The sequence below is a fragment of the Mastomys coucha genome, unplaced genomic scaffold, assembly GCF_008632895.1.
Source record: "Mastomys coucha isolate ucsf_1 unplaced genomic scaffold, UCSF_Mcou_1 pScaffold23, whole genome shotgun sequence".
Classification (NCBI taxonomy): domain Eukaryota; kingdom Metazoa; phylum Chordata; class Mammalia; order Rodentia; family Muridae; genus Mastomys; species Mastomys coucha.
The window spans coordinates 9,540,849-9,566,366 of record NW_022196906.1 but is presented as its reverse complement, the minus strand read 5'-3'; the positions used below and the strand labels follow the sequence as shown (position 1 = coordinate 9,566,366).

At 42.6% G+C, this 25,518-nt stretch overlaps 1 protein-coding gene across 7 annotated transcripts in view; it reads left to right on the top strand.

Moving 5' to 3' along the window:
• The window catches only part of Deup1 (deuterosome assembly protein 1), a 69,231-nt gene that overhangs the window by 32,083 nt on the left and 11,630 nt on the right, over positions 1-25,518 (top strand). For 4 of the 7 annotated variants that reach the window (XM_031344562.1, XM_031344564.1, XM_031344561.1 and 1 more), the window contains exons 8-12: positions 6,295-6,440; positions 10,477-10,582; positions 15,087-15,281; positions 16,691-16,777; positions 24,159-24,355. In XM_031344562.1, coding sequence (XP_031200422.1) covers positions 6,295-6,440; positions 10,477-10,582; positions 15,087-15,281; positions 16,691-16,777; positions 24,159-24,355 — 731 coding nt within the window. Of the gene's footprint in view, positions 1-6,294; positions 6,441-10,476; positions 10,583-15,086; positions 15,282-16,690; positions 16,778-17,434; positions 17,649-24,158; positions 24,356-25,518 lie in introns of those variants that run through there. The other 3 variants (XM_031344566.1, XM_031344565.1, XM_031344567.1) reach the window with 3 other exon arrangements.

Here is a 25,518-nt window from a genome sequence, read left to right as displayed (position 1 = left end):
ATCATGGCAGGAGAGTGAGGTAGAATGAAACCTCATGTCCCACAAGTAAAGGGGAAGGAAGATAGGTGGGGGTCCCCACTGGACCCCATCTTCCAAAGGTCCAACCACCTGGCCTGTAGAGACTCTTTAGAGATTAAGACTACAGCGCACAGGCCTTTGGGTAACCATCAATATCTGATGACCAGATCTGTCATAGTCTCTGTTGAGCAGTCTTCTAGAACTGAAGGTCACCATCTGATTGATAGACTGATAGGTGTTTACCCAGCTTTGGCTTCCTTAAGCCAGCTTTTAAAGTTTTTCTTTCTACTTTTTGCAATTAGCAGAGAAGACCAGCACCCTTCAAAATCAACCTCTGCTGAGCCCACCCTCAGATCTTCCTTGTGTGCATTCAGACTCTCGAGACATCCTCACCAGCCTTTCTCTGCTTCTACTCCAACTTCCCCACCTCCAAATATGTCTTCCTACCATTTTCTCCGCTCAGGTCCCCCATCTCTCAACTCCTCTCATTTCCCCATCCTAAAGCACATTACCTGGGCAGACCCTCTTTCTCTGAGATAGCAGAAGCAGATAGCTTCTGCTCTTCCACTCTCAGGATCATTTCTTAGTCCTGGGCCAGCTTTCCCTTCCCCATACTGTAGTGTCAGCTATAGGGCTGTCCTGGAACATCTGTATCAGCATCCACATCAGCATCTGCTCTTCCCTGGAGTCTGGGAGGGCACAGGCTCCCACCTTCTCTCTCTTCCAGTGGCATTTCTAAGACACCTGTATCTCCCCCATCATGAACCACAGCTCTTTCTGAAGAAAGACATTATTCTAGCATTAACTAGAATACAGATGTAAATGAACAAATCAGATTACACTGAAAATACCAGACACTAAAAAAGTGAGGCATCCTCCAGACACAGGTCAGGTATGTTCCTAACTAAACAGATGAGCATCTCCTGTTCCCACCACAGTCTACGATCAGTGCTGCTCTTCCTGGAGGTTGGCCAGGGTCTCCTAGTATTCAGCTTGCTGGTGACCCCCTGCCTGTGAGAGCTGATTGCACAACTGTTGGGTCCAGCAGGATCTTCTCCTCCTGTGGGATGGAACATTGGTCCTAGCTTCTGTCTGAAGACAACTTAAGCATACATTTCATTGCTATCTTCACTGATGGAGCCTGCCCCAGGATCAGACTAAATGAATATGTGGATTATTTTTCTAGGTCTCTTCAAAGTACTCTGCCCCAGGCTTCAGTTCAAGCTGTATGAACTGAAGAGCTTTGTGTTTTTTCTCTTCTTGGGGTCCTTTTGGCTCTGGGACCCCAAGTCCTTTCCCTGCAGGGCTTGCTGAGCCAGTGGGGACAGACATGAGGACACACAGGGTTCTGCTAGCCAGACTGTCTTGATGAATAGTGAACTCCAGGTTCAGCAAAAGACACTGTCTCCCTATCTCAATAAAATCAAGCAAGGTGGAGAGCAGTAGAAGTTACCCAGGGTCCACACCTGACCTCCACATATACACATGTGCACTCTCATGCGACAGGCACACACACACATACACACACACACACACACACACACACACCTATACACACACACATTACATATATTAAAAAACAAATCAAATTATTGTGGAACATGTTCAAGAGAAAAAAATATATCTGTTGTCCTAATAAAAATATTTTTGAAAAGTAATTCAAGATTTCTCTTTGGAAAAAGCACCAAGCATCCTGCTTGCTCACTCCTCCCTGGGTCATGCCCAGGTGTTACTCACAACCTGTCCTTGCGATTCCCACGAATGTCAAGAGTCCATTCCTTGTCAGTTCATTTGAAGGTTAAAATCACTGTTCCTTTCAGATCATCAGACATGTTCCTAACTAAACAGATGGGCCTTAGATCTGTTTTCAAATTTTGCATTTTACCAAATAAGGATAACTAGAAGTAAGTAATCTTGGAACCAGAATATACATTTGAAAAAAAAAAGTCGTCTCTTTTTAGTCACCTGATGTTCCACATCTCTCATATGAATGCAAAAAGACAATTATTCCGATTTAAATCGCTGTCATTTCCTAAGTTGCAGCACCCTTGATGGCAGCTGTGTTTGCATCTTCTGAGCCACACCATCATTTGTCTTCCTACAGCCCTGGAATGTGTCGGCACACACAGCCCAGTGCACATGTTTATTTACTATGCTACAAGCCCCTCGTGTTTCTAAGTGTGCAGTAGTCCCCACTAGAGACTAATGACAAAAATAAATGGTTCTGCGTCTTTCAAACATCTGTGCTGGGAAAGTTAACTTCATTTCCTGTTTAATATATCGCTAAGAACTTGAACAATGCTGCCTGAGAAATGTACAGTCCACCCACAGCTCTAATTTAAATTCTGGAGTCTTTGTTACTGGTTTCTGGTCTGTTTCATTGCTTTCATTTTTGAGATTTCATTTTTGAGTTTCAGGTAGCCCAGGATGCCCTCAAACTCCCTGTATGGTCTAAGGTGACTTAACTTTTCATCCTCTATTCCCTGGACTGAGATTTGGGGTGCACACCATCATATTCAGTTTTTGCAGAACCAAAGGTAGAACCCAAGGCTTCATGGATGCTAGATAAAGCACTGTGCCAACTGAGCTCCATAGTCAAACTTGATTTTAAATCTTCTTGTAGCACATTAAAGAACTAGAGAGAAATGAGAGAATTTAGCATGAGTTGTGTATTTACTCAAACCAATGTATGTGTGTATCAAAACATTGTCATCTAAAATATAACCAAGATGTAAAAATTATCGAGATATCTTGGTCCTCATAGTAAATCATCAGAAATCTGTATATATGCTATGCCTACAACATACCTACATTTCAGTGATAAATGCCTCATCTATATTTTATTTCATAAAACATCACAATTAAAGGAGCCTCTGATGCTTAAATTGATACAGGAATGCTTGGAAATATCCCAATAACAATCATTTTACCAGATATTTGACACATTACAAATAATTGATTTGACTCTCATACAAAATTGTACCAATTTCAAAACTACATCCTAGTTTTAAAAATCTATTAATTCTCATGTCAACTCAGGCTTATTGAGTCCAAAGTTAAGAAGATAATTCTAGATTTATTAATTTCAACAAATTCTTCTAATTGTTCTTATGCTTTTGCAGCCAATTTACAGAATGCTGTCAGCTACAATCTATTTTACCTATTTATCTGTCCAATCGTTGTTACCAATTTGTATAATGAGATCTTAACTTACATCCTCATATCTTTCCATCTTAACTTACATCCTCATATCGGTGTCTCAGGATACAGAGTTTCTTCTGGATGCTCATCACCACAAACAGATGTTTTCTAGTAACAGGACAGACCACTCTGTCAACCTGACACTATAGGTCTCCAGTCTGGAGTTAGGGCCTTCCCACTCCTCTCCCAACCCCCTCGAATAGACACACCTACTTTCTGCCTGCTGCTTTGTGTTTTAAAGCCCAGGCTGGTCCTTCTTCACCTGCATGACATAACAGGTGACATTTACAATAAGGTAAACTGATTTTTAAACAGTAAACAATAATTTATTGTTTCATAAGGTAAATTGCATTTTTACTGTATAATTTATTGTTTCATGTCTCTCTGGTTTTTGAAATTTTAACTCTATCTGAAAAATCCCTGCTGTTCAAAACATAGACTATCTAAACTAATGTCAGAAGACATCATACTTATGTCTGAAAGCATAGTAATCTGTCCCTTACCAAACCCAGGCTGAAAGGCTCTTGGGAAGGTGTATAGGCGAAGGGCTTTTTGTTTTGTTTTGTTTTGTTTTTTTAAGAAAATTTCCTGAAAACTCTCCTCATTTAAGTGGAATCGTTGCTCATGATTGTCAAAAGTAGAACCAACCTACAGTGCCTACCAACTGCTGAATAGAAGAGAATGTGGTGTAGCCACGCAGCAGGATGTAATTCAGCCATAAACAGGAATTGATGTAATACACGGCCTGGATGAACCCTGGGAAGTTACTGAGGGAAAGAAACCAGCTACAGGAACTGCATACTGTGTTTTAGTTCCTAGGGAAATGGCAATACTGCTGCAGCAGATCATCCAACAGGCCATGGTCATGAGCCTGAAATGGGTCCACAGCACTGTCAAGGGATGCCAGCGTGCTTGTCCATAACCCCCGCTCAGGACCTCTCCTCCCTTCCAACAACAGACAGCTAGGCTCTGAGCTCCCCTTCTACTGCAGAACTCTCCTCCTTCCCTCCTGCTCCGCAGGGGAGGAGACTGGTCTCATTGCTGGTTCTCTCACTGCTGCTTTAGGCTCCTCCCTCCCACATTCCGAGGAGCCCCGCCCACGGCTACTGCCCCTTCTTCCTGTCCTGAGCTTCCCCTTCACTTTAAACTGCTCAGTTCTCTCGTGGACCCACAGGGTCACTGGGATTCCTAGATGTTTCAGCATAGCTCCACCAACATGGAGCAGGAGGGGAAAGGGCTCCTAAGGCATCCTGCTGCCGGCTGTGCTGGAAAGCACACTGGTGCCTTCGGTCACAAGATTATCTGTCGTTTACTTACTATTGTATTAATCAGAAAGGACCAGCACTGACTAGAGCTCACACTTTGTACTTTATTCAGACTTGATTGCTTCAGGTTCACACCTAGTGTGAGCACATTGAGGTGTGTGGCTCGTTCGTTTGCCCTTTGTCTTTATCCTCAGTGGTGAACACTCTGAGGGTGATTAGTACCTGTGCTCCGGAGCATGGTAGGAGCTCAGTGAAGATTTGCCCAATGGATGAAAGCTGAGGTGAAACTGTAAGACTGAGGAAGGAAAAGATTAAGCATCCGTTACTTGAAATGCAGCACACTGATTTATAGGTGGCAAGTGCTTTTAATTTTTAAATTATTTGATAGTTCCATGCATGTATATAGTGAATTTTGGTCATTTTCACCCATCATCATTCTCTCTCAGGCCCCTTCCCCCCCCCACTTCCTAATAAGCCCCCTTCCTACTTTCATGTCTCTGAGTGTGTCAGTGTGCGTGACTGTATTTGTGTGCATGAGTGTGTGTCAGTGTGTGCATGAGTGTGTGTGTCATGTGTATGACTGTGTGTGTGTGTGTGAATGAATGTGGGAGTGAATCTGTGTGTGTGTCAGTGTGTGTATGTCAATGTGTGTGCATCTGAGTGCATGTGTGTGAGTGTGTGGGTGTCAGTGTGTGTCTGTGTGAGGGGGTATGAAAGTGTATGTGTGTGTGAGTGAATGTGCGTGTGAGTGTGTGTGTGTATGTGTGAGGGGGAGGGAGTATTGTGCAAGTGTGAAAGAGGTGGGGGAGTGCATATGAGCTTTTGTGTGAGAGAAAGTGTGTGTGTGTGTGTGTGTGTGTGTGTGTGTGTGTGTGTGTGTATGAGAGAGAAAGAGAATATGACCTTGTGGGTTTTATTAGGATTGCTTGCATAAGCATGGGTGTAGAGTTATTTATCAGAACATGGGCACCTTGGCTGTGGCTACACCAAGGGAGAAAATGACTTCCCCTTCCCCCATAGCCGTTACCAACCAGTAGCTTTTGAAGGAGGAGTGAGGCCTTAAGAGCCTTCTCTCATCTTGAATGGAATGTCAACAGGGCTTGAATGGAATGTCAACAGGTACAATGGTGATGCCATGTCCGCTAGACATCATGCCAAGGAACTCTTCCTGAGACTAACAGGGGTGGGTACCTTAGTTTCAGCATTTTAACCAGTAGCAAGTCTCTGAATTCAGCACTGCCCTCTGTGGAAAGAAGCTTCTCTGACCAAGGTTGAGGACACTACTACTAACAATGGATATAAACAAATATTTAGACGGCAGTTTAACAACATGTCTGTTTAGTAAGGTAATGGCAGTAGCTTCTTCCCCAGGACCTATGATCTCCCCATCACCCATGGACTGTTTACAATCCCAGGTATGAATTCCTTCCGGTGGAACAAGCCTCACATCCAATCACAATGTGATTGGTTATCTCCATAACGCTCCTGCCACTATTGCACCAGCAGGTACATGGTGCTTGGCATGCTGGTAGCACTCAGGATCATCCACTGGATTGTACCATTGATGATTTTTCTCCCATGGCAGCCTGAATAGCGCATTCTGGTGTCGTGAAAGCTATCCAGGAGGGAGGAAGCTACCAGTTTCATTTCCCTGTGTCTTACAATCAAAGTACACACTTCAGTAGTAGGATCTAATGGGCAACCAAGAGCAATGGCAATAGACTGTGTTGTTTTAAGAGCTAGATGTTGTGTTTTTTAATGTATTGTGCACCATAATTCTAAAGTGAACATCAAAAAATTATTAATGCAGGCCATGGAAGCAGGACTGTCAGAGGTGAAGAATGAGTTACAGTCACGAGACGATCTCCTGAGGATTATAGAAATGGAAAGACTGCACTTGCATAGGGAACTGCTGAAAATGGGAGAATTGCAGACTGCTCAAGATAACAGGAAAAGGTACAGTTCTCACGCTGGATGATAGCAGAGGAACCTCTCAAAGCAGGACATGTGTGTGCAGAATGTGTGTGTGTAGGATATGTGTGTGCAGAATGTGTGTGTGTAGGATGTATGTGTAGGATTGTATGTGTGCAAGATGTGTGTGGGCAAGATGTGTGTGCAGGATGTGAGGATGCAGGACGTGTGTGTGTGTGCAGGACATGTGTATGTAGTATGTATGATGTATTGTGCAGGATGTGTGTGTGTGTAAGATATATGTATGCAAGATGTTTGTGTGCAGAATGTACATGTGTGTGCAGGATGTGTGTTTGCAGAGCATGTGTATGTGCAGGATGTGTGTGTGTAGGACATTTGTGTGTGCAGGATGTGAGTATGTAGGATGTGTGTGTGCATGTGTGCAGGATGTGTTTGTGTGGGATGTATGTGCATGTGTGAAGGATGTGAGTGTACAGGACATGTGTGCAGGATGTGAGTGTGCAGAACATGTGTGTATGCAGGATGTATGTGCATGTGTGAAGAATGTGTGTGTGCAGGACATGTGTGTGTGCAGGACATGTGTGTGTGCAGGATGTGTGTGTGTGTGCAGGATGTGAGTGTGCAGGGTGTGTGTATGCAGGATGTGCATTGCAGGATGTGTGTGTTCAGGATGTGTGTATGTAGAATGTATGTGTGCAGGATATATGTATGTGAAAAACGTATGTGCAGGGTGTGTGTATGGGCATTGGGGGCCTTCACATTTAAATTAGAATAAAGTTTAATTCAGATGCATTCTTTAGGATAGAGTCCATTTCAGTAGAAACAACAATGTGGAGCTGGTGTTTAATTATAGATTTGCAGAGAAATTTGATTTAGTCTTTATTCTAATTGCATCTACCTTGTTTGCCTATAAGCCTAATGTTAACCTTTTCACTGGCTAATGGTAAGGTAACTACACCTCTGCACTCCTGACCTTTAGCTCCATATAAGAGTCCTTTCTTGTCCTAGATGGATGGCTCAATGGTTAGGAGATTTTTCTGCTCTTCCAGAGGAACCTAGGTCAGTCCTCAAAACCCATGTTAGATGGCCCACAACCACTTGTAATTGCACTTGCAGGGGATCTGATGCCTCTGTCCTCTGAGGGTGTCTGCACTCATGTACACAGACATACATACATATACATAATTAAAATAAAATAAATCTCTTCTTTAAAAGTTATTAACACCAATGTTTCCCTCTTTACAAGTAGGCATATATTGCATATCCACCAAATAGCAGGTCTTCTGAGAATTCTCAGTATTTGCAGTTTTGAAGAGATGGTGTGATTTCTTTAACAATTCACTGGTGTGAAACTTTCTTCTGAGAATCAGAAAGCTAATGAAACAAATATGATTTCTAAGCCTCTGAATAGCTAAGTGATCTATTTTACTTTAAGTTAATTGTTATTGCTTTTCAGGCACTAATCATTTCTTCAAAGTTGTAGGACACGTAGCAGGGGAGGTCGCTCAATAGTTAGGTGCAAAGGCAGATCTTCCAATGGACCAGGGTTCAACTCCTAGGGCTCACATGGCAGCTCGTAGCCTTCTGTAGCTCTAGTTCCAGAGGATCCAATGTCCTCTTTGGACTCTGCTGGCACTGTACACACTCATGTGGTGCACAGACATGCAGCAGGCAGAATGCCCATATACATAAAATAAAAATAAATCTTTAAAAAAAAACAAGCCAATGTCAGGGTAGGCATGGTAGTTCAGGCCTTTAAATCTAAATACTAGGGAGGCAGAGGCAGGCAGAGCTCTGTGAGTTCTAGCCCAGCCTGGTCTACATAGTTCCAGTCTAGCCAGGTGCTACAAAAGGACAAAATTAATAATGTTGAGTCCAACATGGCCAGCTGTACTCCAGTGCATGGTTCATACACATCTGGCCAGTCCGAAGTCTTCCCTGTCTTCGATCAAGCCGGATGAACATTTTATCTCCAAATTATGTCTTTCTCGTTTGGAGGGACTCCCTCGATGGCTCCTTCTGAGACTTGCTGGTGCCGTGTGCTGAGGGTTACAGCTTTCTCCTGTGTGTCAGGCGCTGGGGCTTTCACCTTTCCTGCTGTACTTTCATATCCTCTTAGTCCAGTCTCTGTGGCTGCTGCCTGTCTGGTCTGTTGTCTGAGTTTCTTTGATTTGGGCTCTGCCCCTCTGTATGGTTTAAGAGAAGCAGCCAGGAGCACCAGTATGGTGGTTAATAATGCTTCCATTCATCCCCCAAACCTTTCTCAATGACTCTCAATTTTGTTAGCTTTCCGTTCCCTTCATTAGGGCATGAGCACCATGAGATGACATGTTTTGCACTATTAAGAAATAATTCTACTGTCCTTTCCCTAAACACAAAACCATACCTCCTTTATCTATTTGTACTGGCATGATCTCATTTTCTTTATACCTGTCCACATAGGAATCACATGTTTTCCATTCACTCAGTGAACTTGACAAGTCCACCACAAAACGTGGTTGGTTCAGTACTATAGCTCTTGAGAATGCTTGGGAAGAATCTAGGAATGGGAACATTCTTTTCTCCCTTTCCAAATCTCAGTGAGAAACTTTAAGACCACTTTAGAAATTGATGCTTCAGAAGAATGTTAGATGAAATGGAAAATACAACACATTACTCAGAGAGAAACACAAGGACACTGGGCAATAACATAAAGTGTATACTCAGGTGATATGGAAAATAATATGTAGTGTATACTCTGGTGATATGGAAAAAATAATATGTAGTACGTACTCTGATCACACAGAAAATAATATGTAGTGTGTACACTGATCATAGAGAAGCATGTTCATTGTATACATAGGGGCGAGGCTGACATTCACAAAGGCTGGTTAGTGGTTCTTCCAGGATGAGTACACAGCAGTGGCCATTGCACTACACTGCCTAAGGAAACCTGACAGTGGAAGGTATGTGTTGGGGTTGGGTGGGGGGTATGGCCAGAAAGATCAATCCGGCTTAGAAATCCTTGTACCTCTAGGGGATCACCATGACTCTGCACTTTTTGAGAGCTCCTTTATTTCCAATCTTTAATTCTCTCTCCACTGTTACTGAGATTTGGAGCTGTGGTTTGCTTTTGTGTAGTTTGTGTTTGGGATATTGGGAACTTTCATAGGTGACTCCTACTGAGTAACAGCAGGCTACAGTGGTGACCTCACCTAACTTGTCTAGCTGCTGCCCCTCCCTCCTCCTGGCACTCAACTTTGTGTTTCTGGCTTACCCTATGGGAAAGTGACTCTTACCAGCTTGCCTTCTCTGAGCATCACATGGGGACGGTCGTCGTAGTCATTCTTCTCCTGGGAGTTTCCACTCCCTCACTGCCCCACCTCGATGTTAACAAATGGCTACCATCCCACTTTACAAGTAAATAGCAAAAGAATAGGCACATTTGAGTTTCCTTCCTGGCCACATGGTCAGATGTCCTCCTGTTGAGCATTTCTGTGGACTGTGTGCCCCTCCCCCCACTCTTCTGACATGTTTCTTTGCTTCTATGTATCAGGTCAGCAGTTGAGTTTATTTCTAGTTAGATGCCCATGCTATTTTATTACAGAAAGCAGTCCTTTCTTCATATACTAAAATATTATCCATAGGGGCTGGAGAGATGGCTCAGTGGTTAAGAGCATTGGCTGCTCTTCCAGAGGTCCTGAGCTCAAGTCCCAGCAATATGATGGCTCACAACTATCTATAATGGGATCTGATGCCCTCTTCTGGTATACAGGCATACATGAAAAGTACTCATATGCACAAAATATATGAATAAATAACATTTAAAATGTTTATACTCACTTTAATATATAATCAAATGCCTATTAACTGCTCCCTTTTCTCCCATTAAAATTGTACTTACTCAAAGACAGAAATATCCCCAGGACCAGAATTATTAGGATTTACATTTTTTGTAGTTAGCAATGTTGTGAGCCATATAACAATACATCTCTACAGCATCCATGATCTATACTAACAGTCTAATTACCAGTTCACCAACTTAAGCTTAAGTGTTGTCTGCTCTGTTTGTAATTTGTAGAGTTGAGTCGTCATATTCCCCTTCTATTAAAGACGCAGAAAGGAAAAGGAAGGAGATGTTTTCAATGGCCTCGGATCAACCCAATCAAGAAAAGGAATTAAACAAGGTAAGGAATACGACAAGATCCATTCTCCAGGCTCAGTGTCTTTGCAACTGGCTCTGAGAGCTTCCCTCAGCCTCCTTTCTTTTCCCTGCTGTATTTTCTCCCAAAGTAATAATCAGCCAAGTGGTAAATTCTGACATTCTGTATGAACACAAATCTTCAGTTATGGGGTGAATTCAGTGTGGCTACATGTCCAGGCTGGTGCTCAGTGCATGGGTGACCTTGAGGATCGACCCACCTGCATACCTTGCCTAAGGACCCCCATCTAGGATGTGGTTAGTACTGTTTGGATTCCTCATCCTAGGGAAGCATGAACAAATGTCTATCACTCCAGATGGGGCACTGACTGTAGGCCAAAGAAAGATTCTACTCAAGGCTCATATGTTAAACCAATGCCTTCAGAAGGAGACAGTGTGTGTGTGTGTGTGTGTGTGTGTGTGTGTGTACACTTACAGAATCATGTGTGATTCAAATCATGTGTGATTCAAAGTAATCATGTGTGATTACTGCAAAGCCCATGCAGGAAGGATCACACATCACAAAAACTGATCTCTGGGGCTCCTGCAGCCGCTCACTGCAGTCTCCTGGTCCAGCAACAGTTGACTGCTTACAACAGTGCCTGGGCTTTGGGAGCCTTATCCTGTGGTGTGTTTTGTTAGCTTCCTGAGCCTTATGAGCTCTGCTTTCTGTATAAGAGGGAATGTTTCAACTCAGAGGAAATGGTTACACAACTTCCACCCTGAGGATATGATGGGTATGAAATGAGCCAATACCTGATGACACTCTGGTGGCTCTTACCATGTGCCAAGGACAATGCCTCAAGGATTTAATATCATCTTATAAAATGGATTCTATATCATCCTCTTTTTACCCTTGAGAATACAAAGACACAGAGAAGTTGAAGAGATCCTCCCATATTAAACAGATAATAATTGGTAGACACTAGTTTGAATGTAGGCTCTCTCACTCCAAAGACTACATACTTACTTCTGTTAAAATTCATGAGCTAGCTGGGCAGTGGTGGTGCACGCCTTTACTCCCAGCTCTTGGGAGGCAGAGGCCAGATGGATTTCTGAGTTCGAGGCCAGCCTGGTCTACAGAGTGAGTTCCAGGACAGCCAGGGCTACACAGACAAACGCTGTCTCGAAAAACTAAAAAAAAAAAATTCATGAGCTAATACAAATTACATACTGAGAACAGGACCTGGCTCAGAGGATCACCTGACAGATGTGGGCTACTGATGGTTTGGACCACACCTACATTTCTGACTAAGGGCCACTTTGCCAGATGCTAAAAACCTAAGATGAGGAGGGCCTGGGCATGGTTCTTATAGAGCCTGGGCTTTTCATTCTTCTACAATCAATATCCTCCCTAGTAATTAGTTTATCAGTCTCAATAGGAATACATTAGAAGGAAAGATCTTAACTAGGTGTAGTAATTCATGCAAATAATCTCAATATTTGTGGAGGTTGAGGCAGGAGGATTGCCACAAGTCTGAACCCAACCTAAGCTACATATCAAGACCCTACCCTTTATCCCTTAAAGGCAAATCCTGGCCGAGCTGGATGTCTGAGAGTGAATGAAGGTCAAGCCTAGGAAATTTGTTATAGAGCAAGTGTCATTTCCTTCCTGTTTTGAACACTGATACCACATAATCCCACTGATTTTACTGATTTTAAAAATATAACTTTCAGCTGGACAGTGATGTACATGCCTTTAATTCCAGAATTTGGGAGGCAGAAGTAGGCAGATCTCTATGAATTTGAGGTCTGAAAAGTGAATTCCAGGACAGCCAGGGCTACATAGAGAAACCCTGTCTCAAAAAACAAATACACACACACACACACACACACACACACACACATGTGTGTGTGTGTATATATATGTGTGTACATATATATAATTTTATTATATATGTGTTATATGTATGTATATAAACTTTCAAAACCTGCTCTTTACTGACATTCCATGAGACTGTCATAGTAAAAGGAGTGCCTATGATTACACTCTCCTGGACCTCAGGCTTCTCACAAAGTCAGAACGATAGAGTAAAATCGGGGATCCTGTGTGAGTGGGACTCCGAGGTGAAGGGGAAGTCAAGGCACGGCTCTTCCAAGCTTCTGGCGGCCAGGCAGCTGTGCTCTGCAGGGCAGTAGTGGATGGGTGACGTAACTAGCTGCAGCTTCCAGAAGTATCTACAAAGAGTACTTCCAGTCCATTGTATTAACACTATTGAGGGCCGCACGTTATCAACTTTATGGGTGGTTTTTCTTTTGTGGGTACAGAGCTGTTTTTATTCACTTGTTTGGTGATAAAATTCACATTTTAGAAAAGCCATGTCATTGGAAGCACAGATAAATCAATCTCATTTAGAAACACATTCAGTGGAAGAGCATATTGTTTTAATATCTAACCACTGAAAACTAATGAGAAAAATCTTAATCCTCTTTCAGAATAGCATATTTTCTTAATTTTCCGAGTTTCATCTTTTAAGAGGCTTGTGTTAAAGTATACCACAGGGACATAAACAGTAAAATCCAGACTGTCAAACTGCAGAACAATATGGCTGGTTCAGCAAAGAAACCACCAGGAGGAAATATAGAGGCAGTGGGGACCAAAGAGATTCAGAGAGAATGAGCAAGGTGGACAGTAGATAGAGGGGCTTGCAGCTAAGCCTGATAACCTGAGTTCCATGCCCAAGATTCACTGTGGAGGAAGGGGCCAACACCTGTAAGTTCTCTGAACCTACACACATGTGCCATGACATGCACATGCACATGCAAACACATGTAATTAAAGAGACTCATAACATATCTAAGTCAGATTTCTAATCTTAGCAATTAAAGCAGGACCAGATAATGAATGGGTGGCACCCAGCCTGGGCTGCAGCAGATTGGCCTCTGGACTCAGGTACTCTGCATTAGTTCATCTGCTTTCCCTAGGTGTCAATCCTGAACCCTGGCTGTCCCAGGGTGTAACATATGATGGATGGGGATACAGGTTTTAGAAAATGACTGCCTTTCATGAGACCTGCAACTAGACCAAGATTATGGGATTGGATGAAAAGCCAAACAGACACAAAGGCAGAGTGGACAGAAAGGGCTGGGCAGGTCTGGTGAGATCCTAATCCACTTTAACAGACTGGAAAAGCATTGGAGATTTGGGACAATTTCACATCTGAATTCTGCCTGAAAATATTTGGTGATATAGAAGAGCTAGTCATTAAGACGCTATCATGGGATTCTGGGAAGAAAGAGAAAAAAGAGAAAGGAGGGGAGACAACCTTATTCCTTTAGAGGCGATGTAGTCTCTTGTCACCTTTTAAGTTTCTGAGTACATTCAAAGAAATTTCCTTGTGGATTTTTTGACTTCTCTCTCTGGTTTTGATTCTTAGGGCACAGTTGATCAGAACACAAGGCCTATGCACGTGGCTCTCTGGTCCCCACCCTCAGTGGCACTCTTTGCTGGGAGCCTGTGGCCCTGGCTGTCTGGCTTCCATCTTACCCTCAGTACTTTGTGATAACCTCCCCTCTGGGAAGAGCATCACAGCAAGCAATTACTACCCTGTGATAGAAATGTTTGTTTTCCTCCCCCAGCCCTATACGTGTGAGTTCTGAGAAAGGGTAAATTATCTATGACTCTCAAAAGTGAGAAACAGTGAGTTGAGTCTTTAAAACGATGCCAGGGAGTGTGAACGAGGTGTCAGCAAGATGTGAGTAATGGGGATAGAAAGCAGAGGGTCTGAGAGGGTGGCCTGGGCTGCTGCTGGCTAGATTTGGAAAGCTGAGGGCTGTAAGGAATCCAAGTCCAACAGGTTCTATTACAAAAAGACAAGCAAAGACGGTGAGGGACTCTAAGGTTTACAAGAGGCCAGTAAGACATTAAGCTTAGTGTGCTGCAGCATAGTTCTGAGACAGTGTAGACTCACTGCTGCCACAGCAGGATTTATGCTTCTTTCATTTAAATATATGTAAACATAGCAAAGGTCCATGAGTTCCAGTCTAGAATCTGGCACTTTCTCTTTGTATGATTCGAGCAAGCTGCTTACCCTCCTAAGGCTGCTGTTTCTCCATAAAGAAGGTGATGATGGCCAGACTTTGTGGTGTATACCCATGATCCCAGAACTTCAGAGGCCAGAGCATGAGGAGCCAGATAGGCCAGTCTGGGCTGTGTAGGTAGACCCTCCCTCAAAAACACAATAAAGCACTTAGAAACAGTCTCTGCCAAGTCTGTTGGAAAGCTAAGGCAGCAGGGACACTGCACATGACCATAAGGCGGTGAGGATGTCGGGGTTGGGAGGAAACTGACTTAGGGTGCCGCTGGTCAGTTAGCAATGATCAGAAGAGAGGAAATTGACTTAGGGTGCCCCTTGTTGGTTAGCAATGATCAGAAGTAGGCTGTGGTGGGCCGCAGGCATTCTTGGGCAGGGACTAAGGGAGTCCAGCACAAGCTGCAGCTCCTCTGTGAGGGGAGGGCTGCTCACGTCTCCTCTGCTTACTCTCACCAGATGAGAAGCCAGCTCTATCAGGAGGAAGGCCTCTGCTCCGAACAGGAACGGATGAGGAATGAGATCTCGGAACTCACCCAGGAACTTCACCAGAAGGAGGTCACTATAGCAACTGTCATGAAGAAAGCTGCCCTTCTGGAAAGACAGCTAAAGATAGAATTAGAAATAAAAGAAAAAATGTTAGCAAAGCAACAGGTATGCATGGCCTGTGGGAGAGCACTCTTCAGGGCTGGCTCCTGCTCCTGCTCATCCTAGCTCTCGCTCCAGTCTGTCAAAAGCCTTGGTGCCTGCTCAGTGTATGAGACTCACCCCATAAATCCCTGTGCTGTGGACAAAGTACCATCAAAGACACAGTAGGGACCTACCAGATGGCATACACAAGTATGATCAGTCACATGCCAAGGTCCTGTAGCTGTCTTCTCACATCACATTGCCCTGTTCCTTATTCCTCAGTCATTTGCTATAGGACCTTTCCACTAAACTTTCTATTTTAGAAAGCAATTCCAGCTTGCTTGAGTCCCCCCCCTTAATAGATTGCCAGTAGTGTTTTAAACATGGAGGCAACATCATTAAAATCAGTTCATAGTTACTAGACACCCACTCTGCACGCAGCAGAGTCCTCAGAGACAAGCAGAGATCTTGAGGTTCCATGTTAAAACCACCAAGGGATGCTTGAACCTGCCTTCCCTCTCAATTTATTCTTTCAGTTTCCTTGCTCTCTAATAATTGTGGCCTGCTTTTGACAGCACAAGCTTTATGGCCTTTTCACTCTTAAGTCTTTTCACTCTTAAGGTGATTTCAGAGCACAAAACTTTAACCAAGACAATTTCCATAGGAGCAGTTCAATCATTGTGTATTTACAAAAACAGGAAAGATTGGCCTTCACCCAGTCATAGGCTGCAGACTGACCAGTTTGACCACACATGGGAAACCAGCACAGGGCTTTGCACTGCAGGGCACCTCGCTGATGGTCAGGGGCAGCTGCACAAGAATGACTCCTGTTTTCATCTTCCTACCATCAAGTTTCCCAGACTTTGTCAATGAGCATATATCTTATAATTCACAAAAGTAAATATTTTTAAAGCAAGAGTTTTATAGAGAAATGAGCCTTAGATATACAAAAGAGCAGGCCAGGTATGGAGGCATGAATCTGTCATCCCAACATTCATGTAGACAACATCAGAGAAAGAAGAAAGAGAAGTCATAGAAAAGTCATAGGCACACAAGGGAATACAGCCAGAACACCAGAAGGAACGAATTAAACTCTGACAGCCATAGACTGCTTACTGTAAATGTTAATTGGGTGTTGAAGAAGTGTAATGGGCAAGAGTATTTTCAAGAAGGTTTTTCTTAACTGTTATTGTAATTCCTGCACATGAGAATTTCAAATTGCTCAAACAGGAAGAGAAGCAGGGGTGGGGTTAGGGGTTGGAGCAAGGCGGGGTTGGGGAGTAGGGGGGAAAGAGAGAACCCGACTGGTAGGAGGACGGATGTTTCCCTCCACACCACAGAAAGTATTTGCACCACCTAGACAGGGTTTATTAACAAGATTACGAGCTTCCATTGTGAGTTTTACATGTGCCTTTTATCTGCTAATCTTTCAGGTCTCAGATAGAAGATACAAAGCTGTCAGAACAGAAAACACACACCTGAAGGGAATGATGGGTGATTTAGATCCTGCACGGTACTTGGTAATACGTTGAATTCATTCCCCCAAACGGAACAGGAGGTGGCTTGGCTGGTCAGGGCTGACCATCAGTGTGGTCACTGAGCATGTGTGCCAGGAGCATCAAGCTGCACACTGCCTACCTCAGTTGCTTGCCCAGCTAGGGCACCTGGTTTGGGCTCATTTCTGATCATTTTCCAGACATGCAAAGCATGCAGTTGTCTGGCTTTTAATCCTGCAGTTTCGTGAAACCCTATATCCTAGACAGCCGGAATTCAGTGCCAACCTTATGCCCAGAGAAGCCCTCCCACAAACCCGAATCAGAATGATTTGTTTGATTCATATTGGCTGACTTGTTTTGTGGCTTGTCCCTTTCGACTTGATGACAAGCAGGAAGTTGGCATGGCCAACAGCTCAGGATAGAGCAAGCGTTCAGTGTTTGTTGACCGAATATATGAATTAGCCCCTGGCTCTACCTGGTTTCATAAACAACTTAAATGGCTCCAAGCCTCTCACTTCCATTGTCTGATGTAGATGTCAATAGTTGGATTTTTGTAGAGCTAGCCTGCTCCTTTAGCCATAATAATGTGAGCACGTGGGTTGAGGCCTTGGCCAGCCCCTTCTGAAGCCAATGTTCTATTTCTGTCTTGTGCACCTGTTCTCACATGAGTCCGTATTCCAGCATCGAGACAGTAGAAGCATCTGGAAGCATTCTCCCTTCTTCCTTGAGCATGGCTGTGGAACCTGTGATTGGAGCTCAGATGGATAAAAAGGGAAGCTTGCTGGCCTCCTTGTCTGCTACATTAAACACCTGCCTATCACCTCTGCCTCTTCATTCCCTACCATGGGACACAGAATGTAGATCCTGGCTCCATGGATAAATATATATATATATATGTATATGTATATATACATATATATATACATATATGTGTGTATAGTGTATATATTTGTATATATACATATATATACATATTGAAGTGACATATATATATGTATGTTTGTGTGTGTGTGTATACATACGTACATCAGTTCAATCCAAGTGTTTGTCTATGTATATCCCAGGTCACCATAGCCCAGCTGAGGGGCTTCACTTTGCTCCTGTAGGATTTTGGCTTTGTTCATTTTTATCATCTGCTTTTTAAAGAAGTAAAACACACAAAAATAGAAAAGCAGCTGCTAATTACCCACCCCCACCCCGCAGATTCCCCCAGCCCCGTGTGGGCAGCAGAGGAGGCTGTGCTGACAAGCAAATGGTGGCTCCTGTTGCTTCTCCTGCCCCTGACCATTTGCACAGCTAAGCTGGGGAGTTTAGTCTCCACCAAATAGATGTGTAACTTGAGCATTGCCCAGAGCTTACCTCTAGCTATGTGTGTGGACAGTTCAAGTCAGCAAGTGCTAGGAAAGTTTATACTCATCCAAACTGTACATAACTGTCTATTAATTAACCCAATATGTGCAGGCAGGTGACGTCAGAGCACAGTCCCTGCTTTAGCTTCTCCACCCTCCTCTCTTCCACATCTTGTCCCATGTGCCAGACAGTAGACAGCAATCACTCAGTTTGTATCAGTCACTTAGTATATTTACAAAAATAAATAAATAACAAAACCAGGGATAAAGGGGTGGCTCAGCATCAACATTTGTTGTTCTTCGATAGGACGGAATCAGTTTCCCACTGCCACATGGCAGCTCACTACCTGCCAAGTCCAATTGCAGGGGATCCAGAACTGTCTTCTGATTCCTTCAGGCTCCTGTATACAAAAGGTGCACACACACGCACGCACACGCACGCACAAACACATGTGCACATACACGCACGCATGCACACGCGCACACACACACACACAGATACATATAATTTTTTTAACTATGCTTAAATACACAGACATAGTTCCCTGTGTCTTATTTTTGTTTGCTCCAAAGTGCCTTTCTACACCAAATGATTCAAGCATATTTTGCTCTTTGTGATAGTTTTATAATATTTCATGGTGTGGATATACCAAAAACTTACTAGACTGTTTTTCATAACTATTCAGTCCTAGTATATTTGAAAGAATTTCACATTTTCACCTGAGTAAATATCTCATAAACAATCCCAGTATGAGCAGCTTCATGGAGGAGGAACCATTGGCTCACAGATATGCTGTGGCATTAACACTCACTATCCGAGCCTGTTCTTTCCTCTCTTTTATGCTGCGCCTTTTCACTGCCAGCACTGTTCCCACGGTAACTCTCTTACTAGCACTTTGATGCTCAGCTCCCTGATAACAGGTGGGCCCCATTAGTTGGTAGTTTGTAGCAAGGTGAACTAGATACATGTTATGTATTTTTCTCTGATGTTAGTTTTCCTGTCTTTGTCAATTTTTAGGAGCATTTCTCAGTGTGCTTTCTGTAACTTTATGTTTTTGCCATACCTGAAGTTTAAACTTTGACATATCAAACGTCACTGTCTCTGGATGGATGTCTTTGGAGCTTCCTTCTTTGGTAACAGGGTTCTCCACATGCACATACATGCTTTTGTATTTTTTTCAGAGGTTTGATCTTTTCCACCCAATTGTTTGATCCATTTAAATTGTACTTTGAAATGCAATATGTAAGAGCACAGTTAAAATTTTCATGCAGACCAAGCTCAATGTACCAGGTTTCTCCTTGTAATTTCCTGTGGGTTTATCTGAAATTGAATTCATTTTTGTATTAACTTTGAAGACTTAATGCTTTTATTATAATAAGACATGGCGTGATTCCCCATTTCTTTATAACACATTTCCCAATAATGCAGTTTTTCTTTGAATAGTTTGTGTTTCCTTCCTTTAAAATTATTTCCCAAGTTATTTACAATTCCTGTCACTGTTATAAATGGAGTGTTTTGCTTTTACCATATCAAGCTAGCTAATTGCTAATATTGAAGAAGGTCCAACTTATTCTATACCATCTACAGGGCACTGTGCTAGTATAGTTCAGCTGCCCCTCCCACTCCATTTCTCATACCTGCTCTTGTTACTGTCATACTGCCCTTGCTAAGACAGGAAAATCTTGACCCATGACAGTACTTGCTGGAAATTTTTCTAGTTTCTGACTATAAATGTCACACTTTTGGAGTTTTGAGGGATATAAATTAGTTTTTGATTCATGATTCCATATTGTAAAATGTGGCTGCTAGTGTTTCTCTGAGCCTTTTCAACAGATGACTCTGTGTGAGTCTTCCCCTTTCATTTGTTGATGCATTAGGGAGTATGGTTGACATATTTCCTGATTTTGTCCAAATATGGGTTCCTGGGGTAAATCTTCCCAGTCCTAAATTAGCTTGATACCACAGTGTGTTTGCTTAGAACAGCGGACATACTAATTCACAGAAGACTCCGGGAGGAGGCCACCAGTCCCAAGCAGGTGTTTTCAGGGCCACATCCTCTGATCTCTGTGTGAAGGATTCCTCCCTCTCTGTCTTAAGTGTGCTGTGGTCCCATGTCTGACTCATCCCATGATTCTCATGAGTCAGATTTTCCCTTTTGCCCGGGCCTTCAATTTAGGTCCTCTGTGAAGCCCTTGTTTTAAAATAAGGTCATATTCTGAAGGACCAGGGGTTAGGACTTCAACAAGTTTTTGTAGGGAGCCACAGTTCAAGCCATAGTAGTCACACTGTCGGTGTTAGCACAGTGCTGGGTTTGGTGAAACAACACTTTATTTAAAGTAAGGTTTGTCGCCAGGCAGTAGTAGTGCACGCCTTAAATCCCAGCACTTGGGAGGCAGAGGCAGGTGGATTTCTGAGTCCGAGGCCAGACTGGTCTACAGAATGAGTTCCAGGACAGCCAAGGCTATATAGAGAAACCCCGTCTCAGAAAACAAAAAAAAAAAACAAAAAAACAAAAACAAAAACAAAAAAATTAAGGTTTGTTATAGTTCCTTGTACTTGTTTTAAAGTTACTGTGTTTTCAAAAACACACCAGAGGTTCCTGGCTATGGGATGTCTACTGAAAAACTTAGACAAGCCTTTCCCTCTCGGTTCATTCAAATGTCTTTCTTTTTTCCCCTAAAGCCATTTGGATAATCTGTATCTTTTTAGAAAATGTGTCCATTTCAGTTTATTTCCTTACTACTGAAGTTAGTTAGAGCTACAACTTCATCACCCATACCCCAAGTTCTGTTGTGAGGTTTTTCTGTTTGAGATAGAGTCTCATTACGTGTCTGAGGCCAGCCTTGAACTTCTATGTCCGCCTCCTGTGTGTCAGGGCTACAGATATGAACCGTCACACCCAACTCTGATTTTAGTTTTCTTCCTTTCTCTTGGTCTTGGATAATTTGAACACATTCTCTTCCATTTGTTTTAGCTGTGACTCACACGTTACTAGTGTGTAAAAGTAATGGCTTTGAGGGTTCTATTACTTGGATAAATTTTAACCTTTAGATTTATTTTGTTTGTATGATGGTCTGCATCTACCCACAAGTGTGTACCACAAGTGTGTAATCCATGTGCAGGCCAGAATAGAACATCAGATCCCCTGGGGCTGGAATTCCCGACGATTGTGAGCTATGGGTGCTGGGAATTGAAGCTGAGTCCTCTGGAAGACCAGCCAGTCTTCTCTTAACTGCTAAGACCTCTCTCCATTTAATTTATTATTAGAGTTTATCAGTTTCTAATTGCTGGTTTATTTTACTTTGTTACACTTTTCAAATTTTATGAAATAAAGAAAACGATTATTCCAGTGTATTAAAATTCTGTAAATATAAAAATCCATAATCAGGTTACTTCAGCAATAATTAGAATAGATAAATATAAATTTAAATGATTAGAACTGAAACTTAGGCAGAAAGAAACAAAATATATACATTATCTTCAGGCTCCTAACATGTGTGATATTTGTAAAACACTAAAATAGTAGTTGGTTTTTATTTCCCTTTTTTGGGGGGGAGGTGTTGGGGTGAGGTTGCATGTATGTCTGATTACCACATGCACATATTGCTTGCAGAGACCAGAAGGGTGTCTGATTCCCTGGAACTGGAGTTAAGGAATAAGGATAGTTATGAGTTGCCATGACCATACTGAGAATCAAACCAGGGGCCTCTGCAAGAGCAGCAAGTGCTCTTAACCAGAGAGATAGCACTCCAGCAGCCCTAGTACTTGAAACTGGTTCTGTCTAAATAAATGCAGATTTGAGAATGTTTCTGGTTGCCTAATTCGGAAGCTCCTTGCTTGCTTACTTGGAGAAGTTAACCAAAGATGCCCATCACAGCAGTGAGAAAGCCACTTGGCAGGCCACTGCCCACTGGTAGATCCCTCTAGTCAGCCACAGAATGGATGACTAAATTTCTCCCGGTCTCAGTGAGATGCTTAGATGCCCTTCTGAGAGTCTTCACCCAGAAGCCAGATCTTTCTCTGCATTTCCTAAGCTGCCATAGTATGTAATAGTAACATGATGTTGTGAAGGATTATCGACATGTGGTTATTCACAGTGTGGGGAAGTTTGCAATGACTGTGAGTATTATTCTATGTGGATGGTTCTCAATGCTTGGATATTTAGGGACTTCAAAAAGAAATGTCTAAGCTCCAAACATTTAGTTTTCTAGGCCTCAAATCCCAAATGTTTAGAACTTCAAAAGTGATGTGTTGCTTGAGTCAAGAATTTTATGCTAAGGTATTGCTCTTCAGATCCCAGAGAACTGCTGTCCGATCAGCCACAATGCAGCTTGGGATGTTCAGTACACAGGACTGGGGGACAGAGGAGGGCAAGAGAGAGCCAAACACTAGCTTACTTATGATTTGTTGTGTGCAAATAGAGTCTATTTACAAAGCTTTATGAGAAGAACAGCACATGTACACGTGCGTACATATGCACATACAAACAAGCAAGCATGAACACAACTGTATGCACACACACACAAAACACACTTGCCCTGGAAGCTTCCTAGAGTGTCTAATTAAAACAGCCTGAGAAATCTCTAAGCCTTTTGTGTAAACCATTCATTTTGTAATTTAAGTGTATTTCACTTTACATCCTTAGAGTGGGGCATTAATACATCAAGTAGCAGAACTCTACTATGAATTGACCCTGCTCCAAATGTGCAGTGCTGGCTCTGTCTCAACTGTTAGATCAATGCAGCAAAATGGTCCAGATTTCAGCTCCAGTCCACAATAAGTTCAGCATGCAATTTGTTACATCACCCAGCAGTGGGGCATGAATGTTTTAATCAATATGCCATTTGAATAATTGGAATAATTTATTGTTTTTACTGTCTTCTCTAGTTTTATAGCAAAACTAACTCAAAATAAGCTAAAGAATTAAATGTTGAATAATTAAATCATAAAACAAATAAAAGAAAGTGAAAGTAAATATTTAATAGTTCTTTAAAAAGAAAATAAAATTGGAATGTGAGGCAGAGAAGAATGTGCAAAGGAAAGATGGTTTTTTAAAATTACAACAACAAAGTCCCTTTCTAGAGAAAACATGGCATATACTACAATTAAAACTTTAGAAATATCTTTAAAAAATCACACACACACACACACACACACACACACACACACACACAAATCCATACTTTCAACCAATTGGAGACTCTGGATTTCTGTCTCTAGTGTTAAAATGTATTTTGATATTAGTAAGAAGCAACTCCTAAGTGGGAAAACAGCCAAAGAATATAAGAAACAACCGAGACCACAGAGTGCAGTTGCCAAGAATATGGATATATATTCAGCAATGAAGGCTGCTGTTTACCTGCCATTGGCAAATCTGACACACGGCAATATTAAATTGTGAGTGTAAAAAAATAGACATTTAGGCTATTACTGGTGGGAATTTAAGAGATTCTTTTAAGGATTTATTTTCATTTTTATTTGTGAGTGAGTGTGTGTGTGTGTGTGTGTGTGTGTGTCTCGTATGTTCAGACGCCCTTGGAGGCCAGAGAAGGGCGTCAGATCCAGTTGTTATGAGTGCTGGGAACTGAACTCTGGTCCTCTCTAGAGGACCAGAGAGATTGTAACCTCTGTGCCGTCTCTCCAGCTGGGAATGCATGGGAGCAATGTGGCACAGGGACAGACTTCCCACTGAAGTCCTCAAAGACCTTCACTCAGTTTACCCTCATGTTCTAAAGAATTTCCTGTGAAGCTCTGTGTGTGAGGAAGTCACAGCTCTAGTGATGACTTTGAAACACACACTATTTTCAAGAATAGGAATGATTAAATAAACTTAACACCTCTTTAATGCAGCCATTAAAAGTCTTTTAAAATATATTTTAAATAATAATACTAATAATTTAATTTATATAAAAAAATCTTTAGGAAGGACAGAGAGTTCACAAAAAAAAACACGTCACCTGGTTCAAATGAAGGGCCTTGCCAACATAGGAATCTAGACATGGAAAATGAGTGTCCCATAAACATCCACTCAGTGGGGGTCTGTTTTACTCCCTAGACTGTGGACCTTAGTAACAAGGAGCATTCGCGGTACACATCAATTAACAAGCTTGAATATGAGAACGAAAGGCTCCGAAGCGATCTTGCCAAGCTCCACGTCAATGGGAAAGCAGCGTGGTCCAATCAGAGCAGCTGTGATGAAGCAGGGGCATACGTCTACCAGAGCCTGCTGAAAACGGAGACCAGTGGAGAAAGGTATTCTAGCTTGGCCATAAAGAACAGGCATTTAGAAATCCCTTGGGGAAAATGTGTAAGTAATGTAAAGTGATGACCTCCGCAGGTGTTTCTATTCTACCTGGTAGTGATAACACAGGACTCTGGACACACTGTTTTGTAAACAGTACAGACTGGCAATAGCTGACCAGAAATAAAGGTGAGCCGGGTGCAGAGCCCCGGAGCTGAGTGCAGAGCCCCTGAGTCAGTGCAGAGCCCCAGGGGATTTTTGTTTGCCACTCCAGAACACTCGTACAAGAAGATATGCTCTACAAATAAGTAGTCTTATTTTTTAACAGTATGAGAATGGGGGAAGCCAGAATTTACTGTTAGATCTGTCATTAAAGCAAAACAGAAAACATAAGGATGTGTCACTTCTTTCTGTCCTCCCCTGATACAGGTCCTTGGTGATGTCACTTACCGTGGTGACTTAGAGCTGGTCACATACGCAAGGGCCCCATGGGCAGTGAGAGCAGCGCATGCCAGAGCAGTAACTGCTGTCCACTTTACTCCCATGATCTCTAAAATGGGTCAGCTCACATCCCGAGTCGATGTGTTAACAACGAGCCACGCTAATTAATTCAGTTACAACAAAAGGTCTCTGGAGGCAGATCACGGCTTCCTCAAACCTACAAAGTGCTCACCAAAGCAATTCTTTTTTTTTTTTTTTTTTTTTTTTTTTTTTTTTTTAGATATTTTCTTTATTTACATATAAATTTCTCCTTTCCCAGTTTCCCCTCCAAAAAACAAAGAAACAAACAAAAACAACAAAAACAAACCACTGTTGCCTCCCCCCTCCCCATGCCTGCCACCCCACCCTCTCCCACTTATTGGCCCTGGCATTCCCCTACACTGGGGCACAGAACCTTCACAGGGCCGAGGTCCTCTCCTCCTATGGATGATCGAATTTGCAATCCTCTACTATACACATGCTGCCTGAACAATCAGACCCCTCCATGTGCAGATCTTAGTTGGTGGTTGAGACCCTGGGAGCTCAGAGGATACTAGTTAGTTCATATTGTTGTTCATCCTAAGGGGCTGCAAACCCCTTAGCTCCATTGATCCTTTCTCAAACTACTTCACTGGGGACCCTGTACTCAGTTCAATGGATGGCTGTGAGCCTCTGCATCTGTATTAGTCAGGTA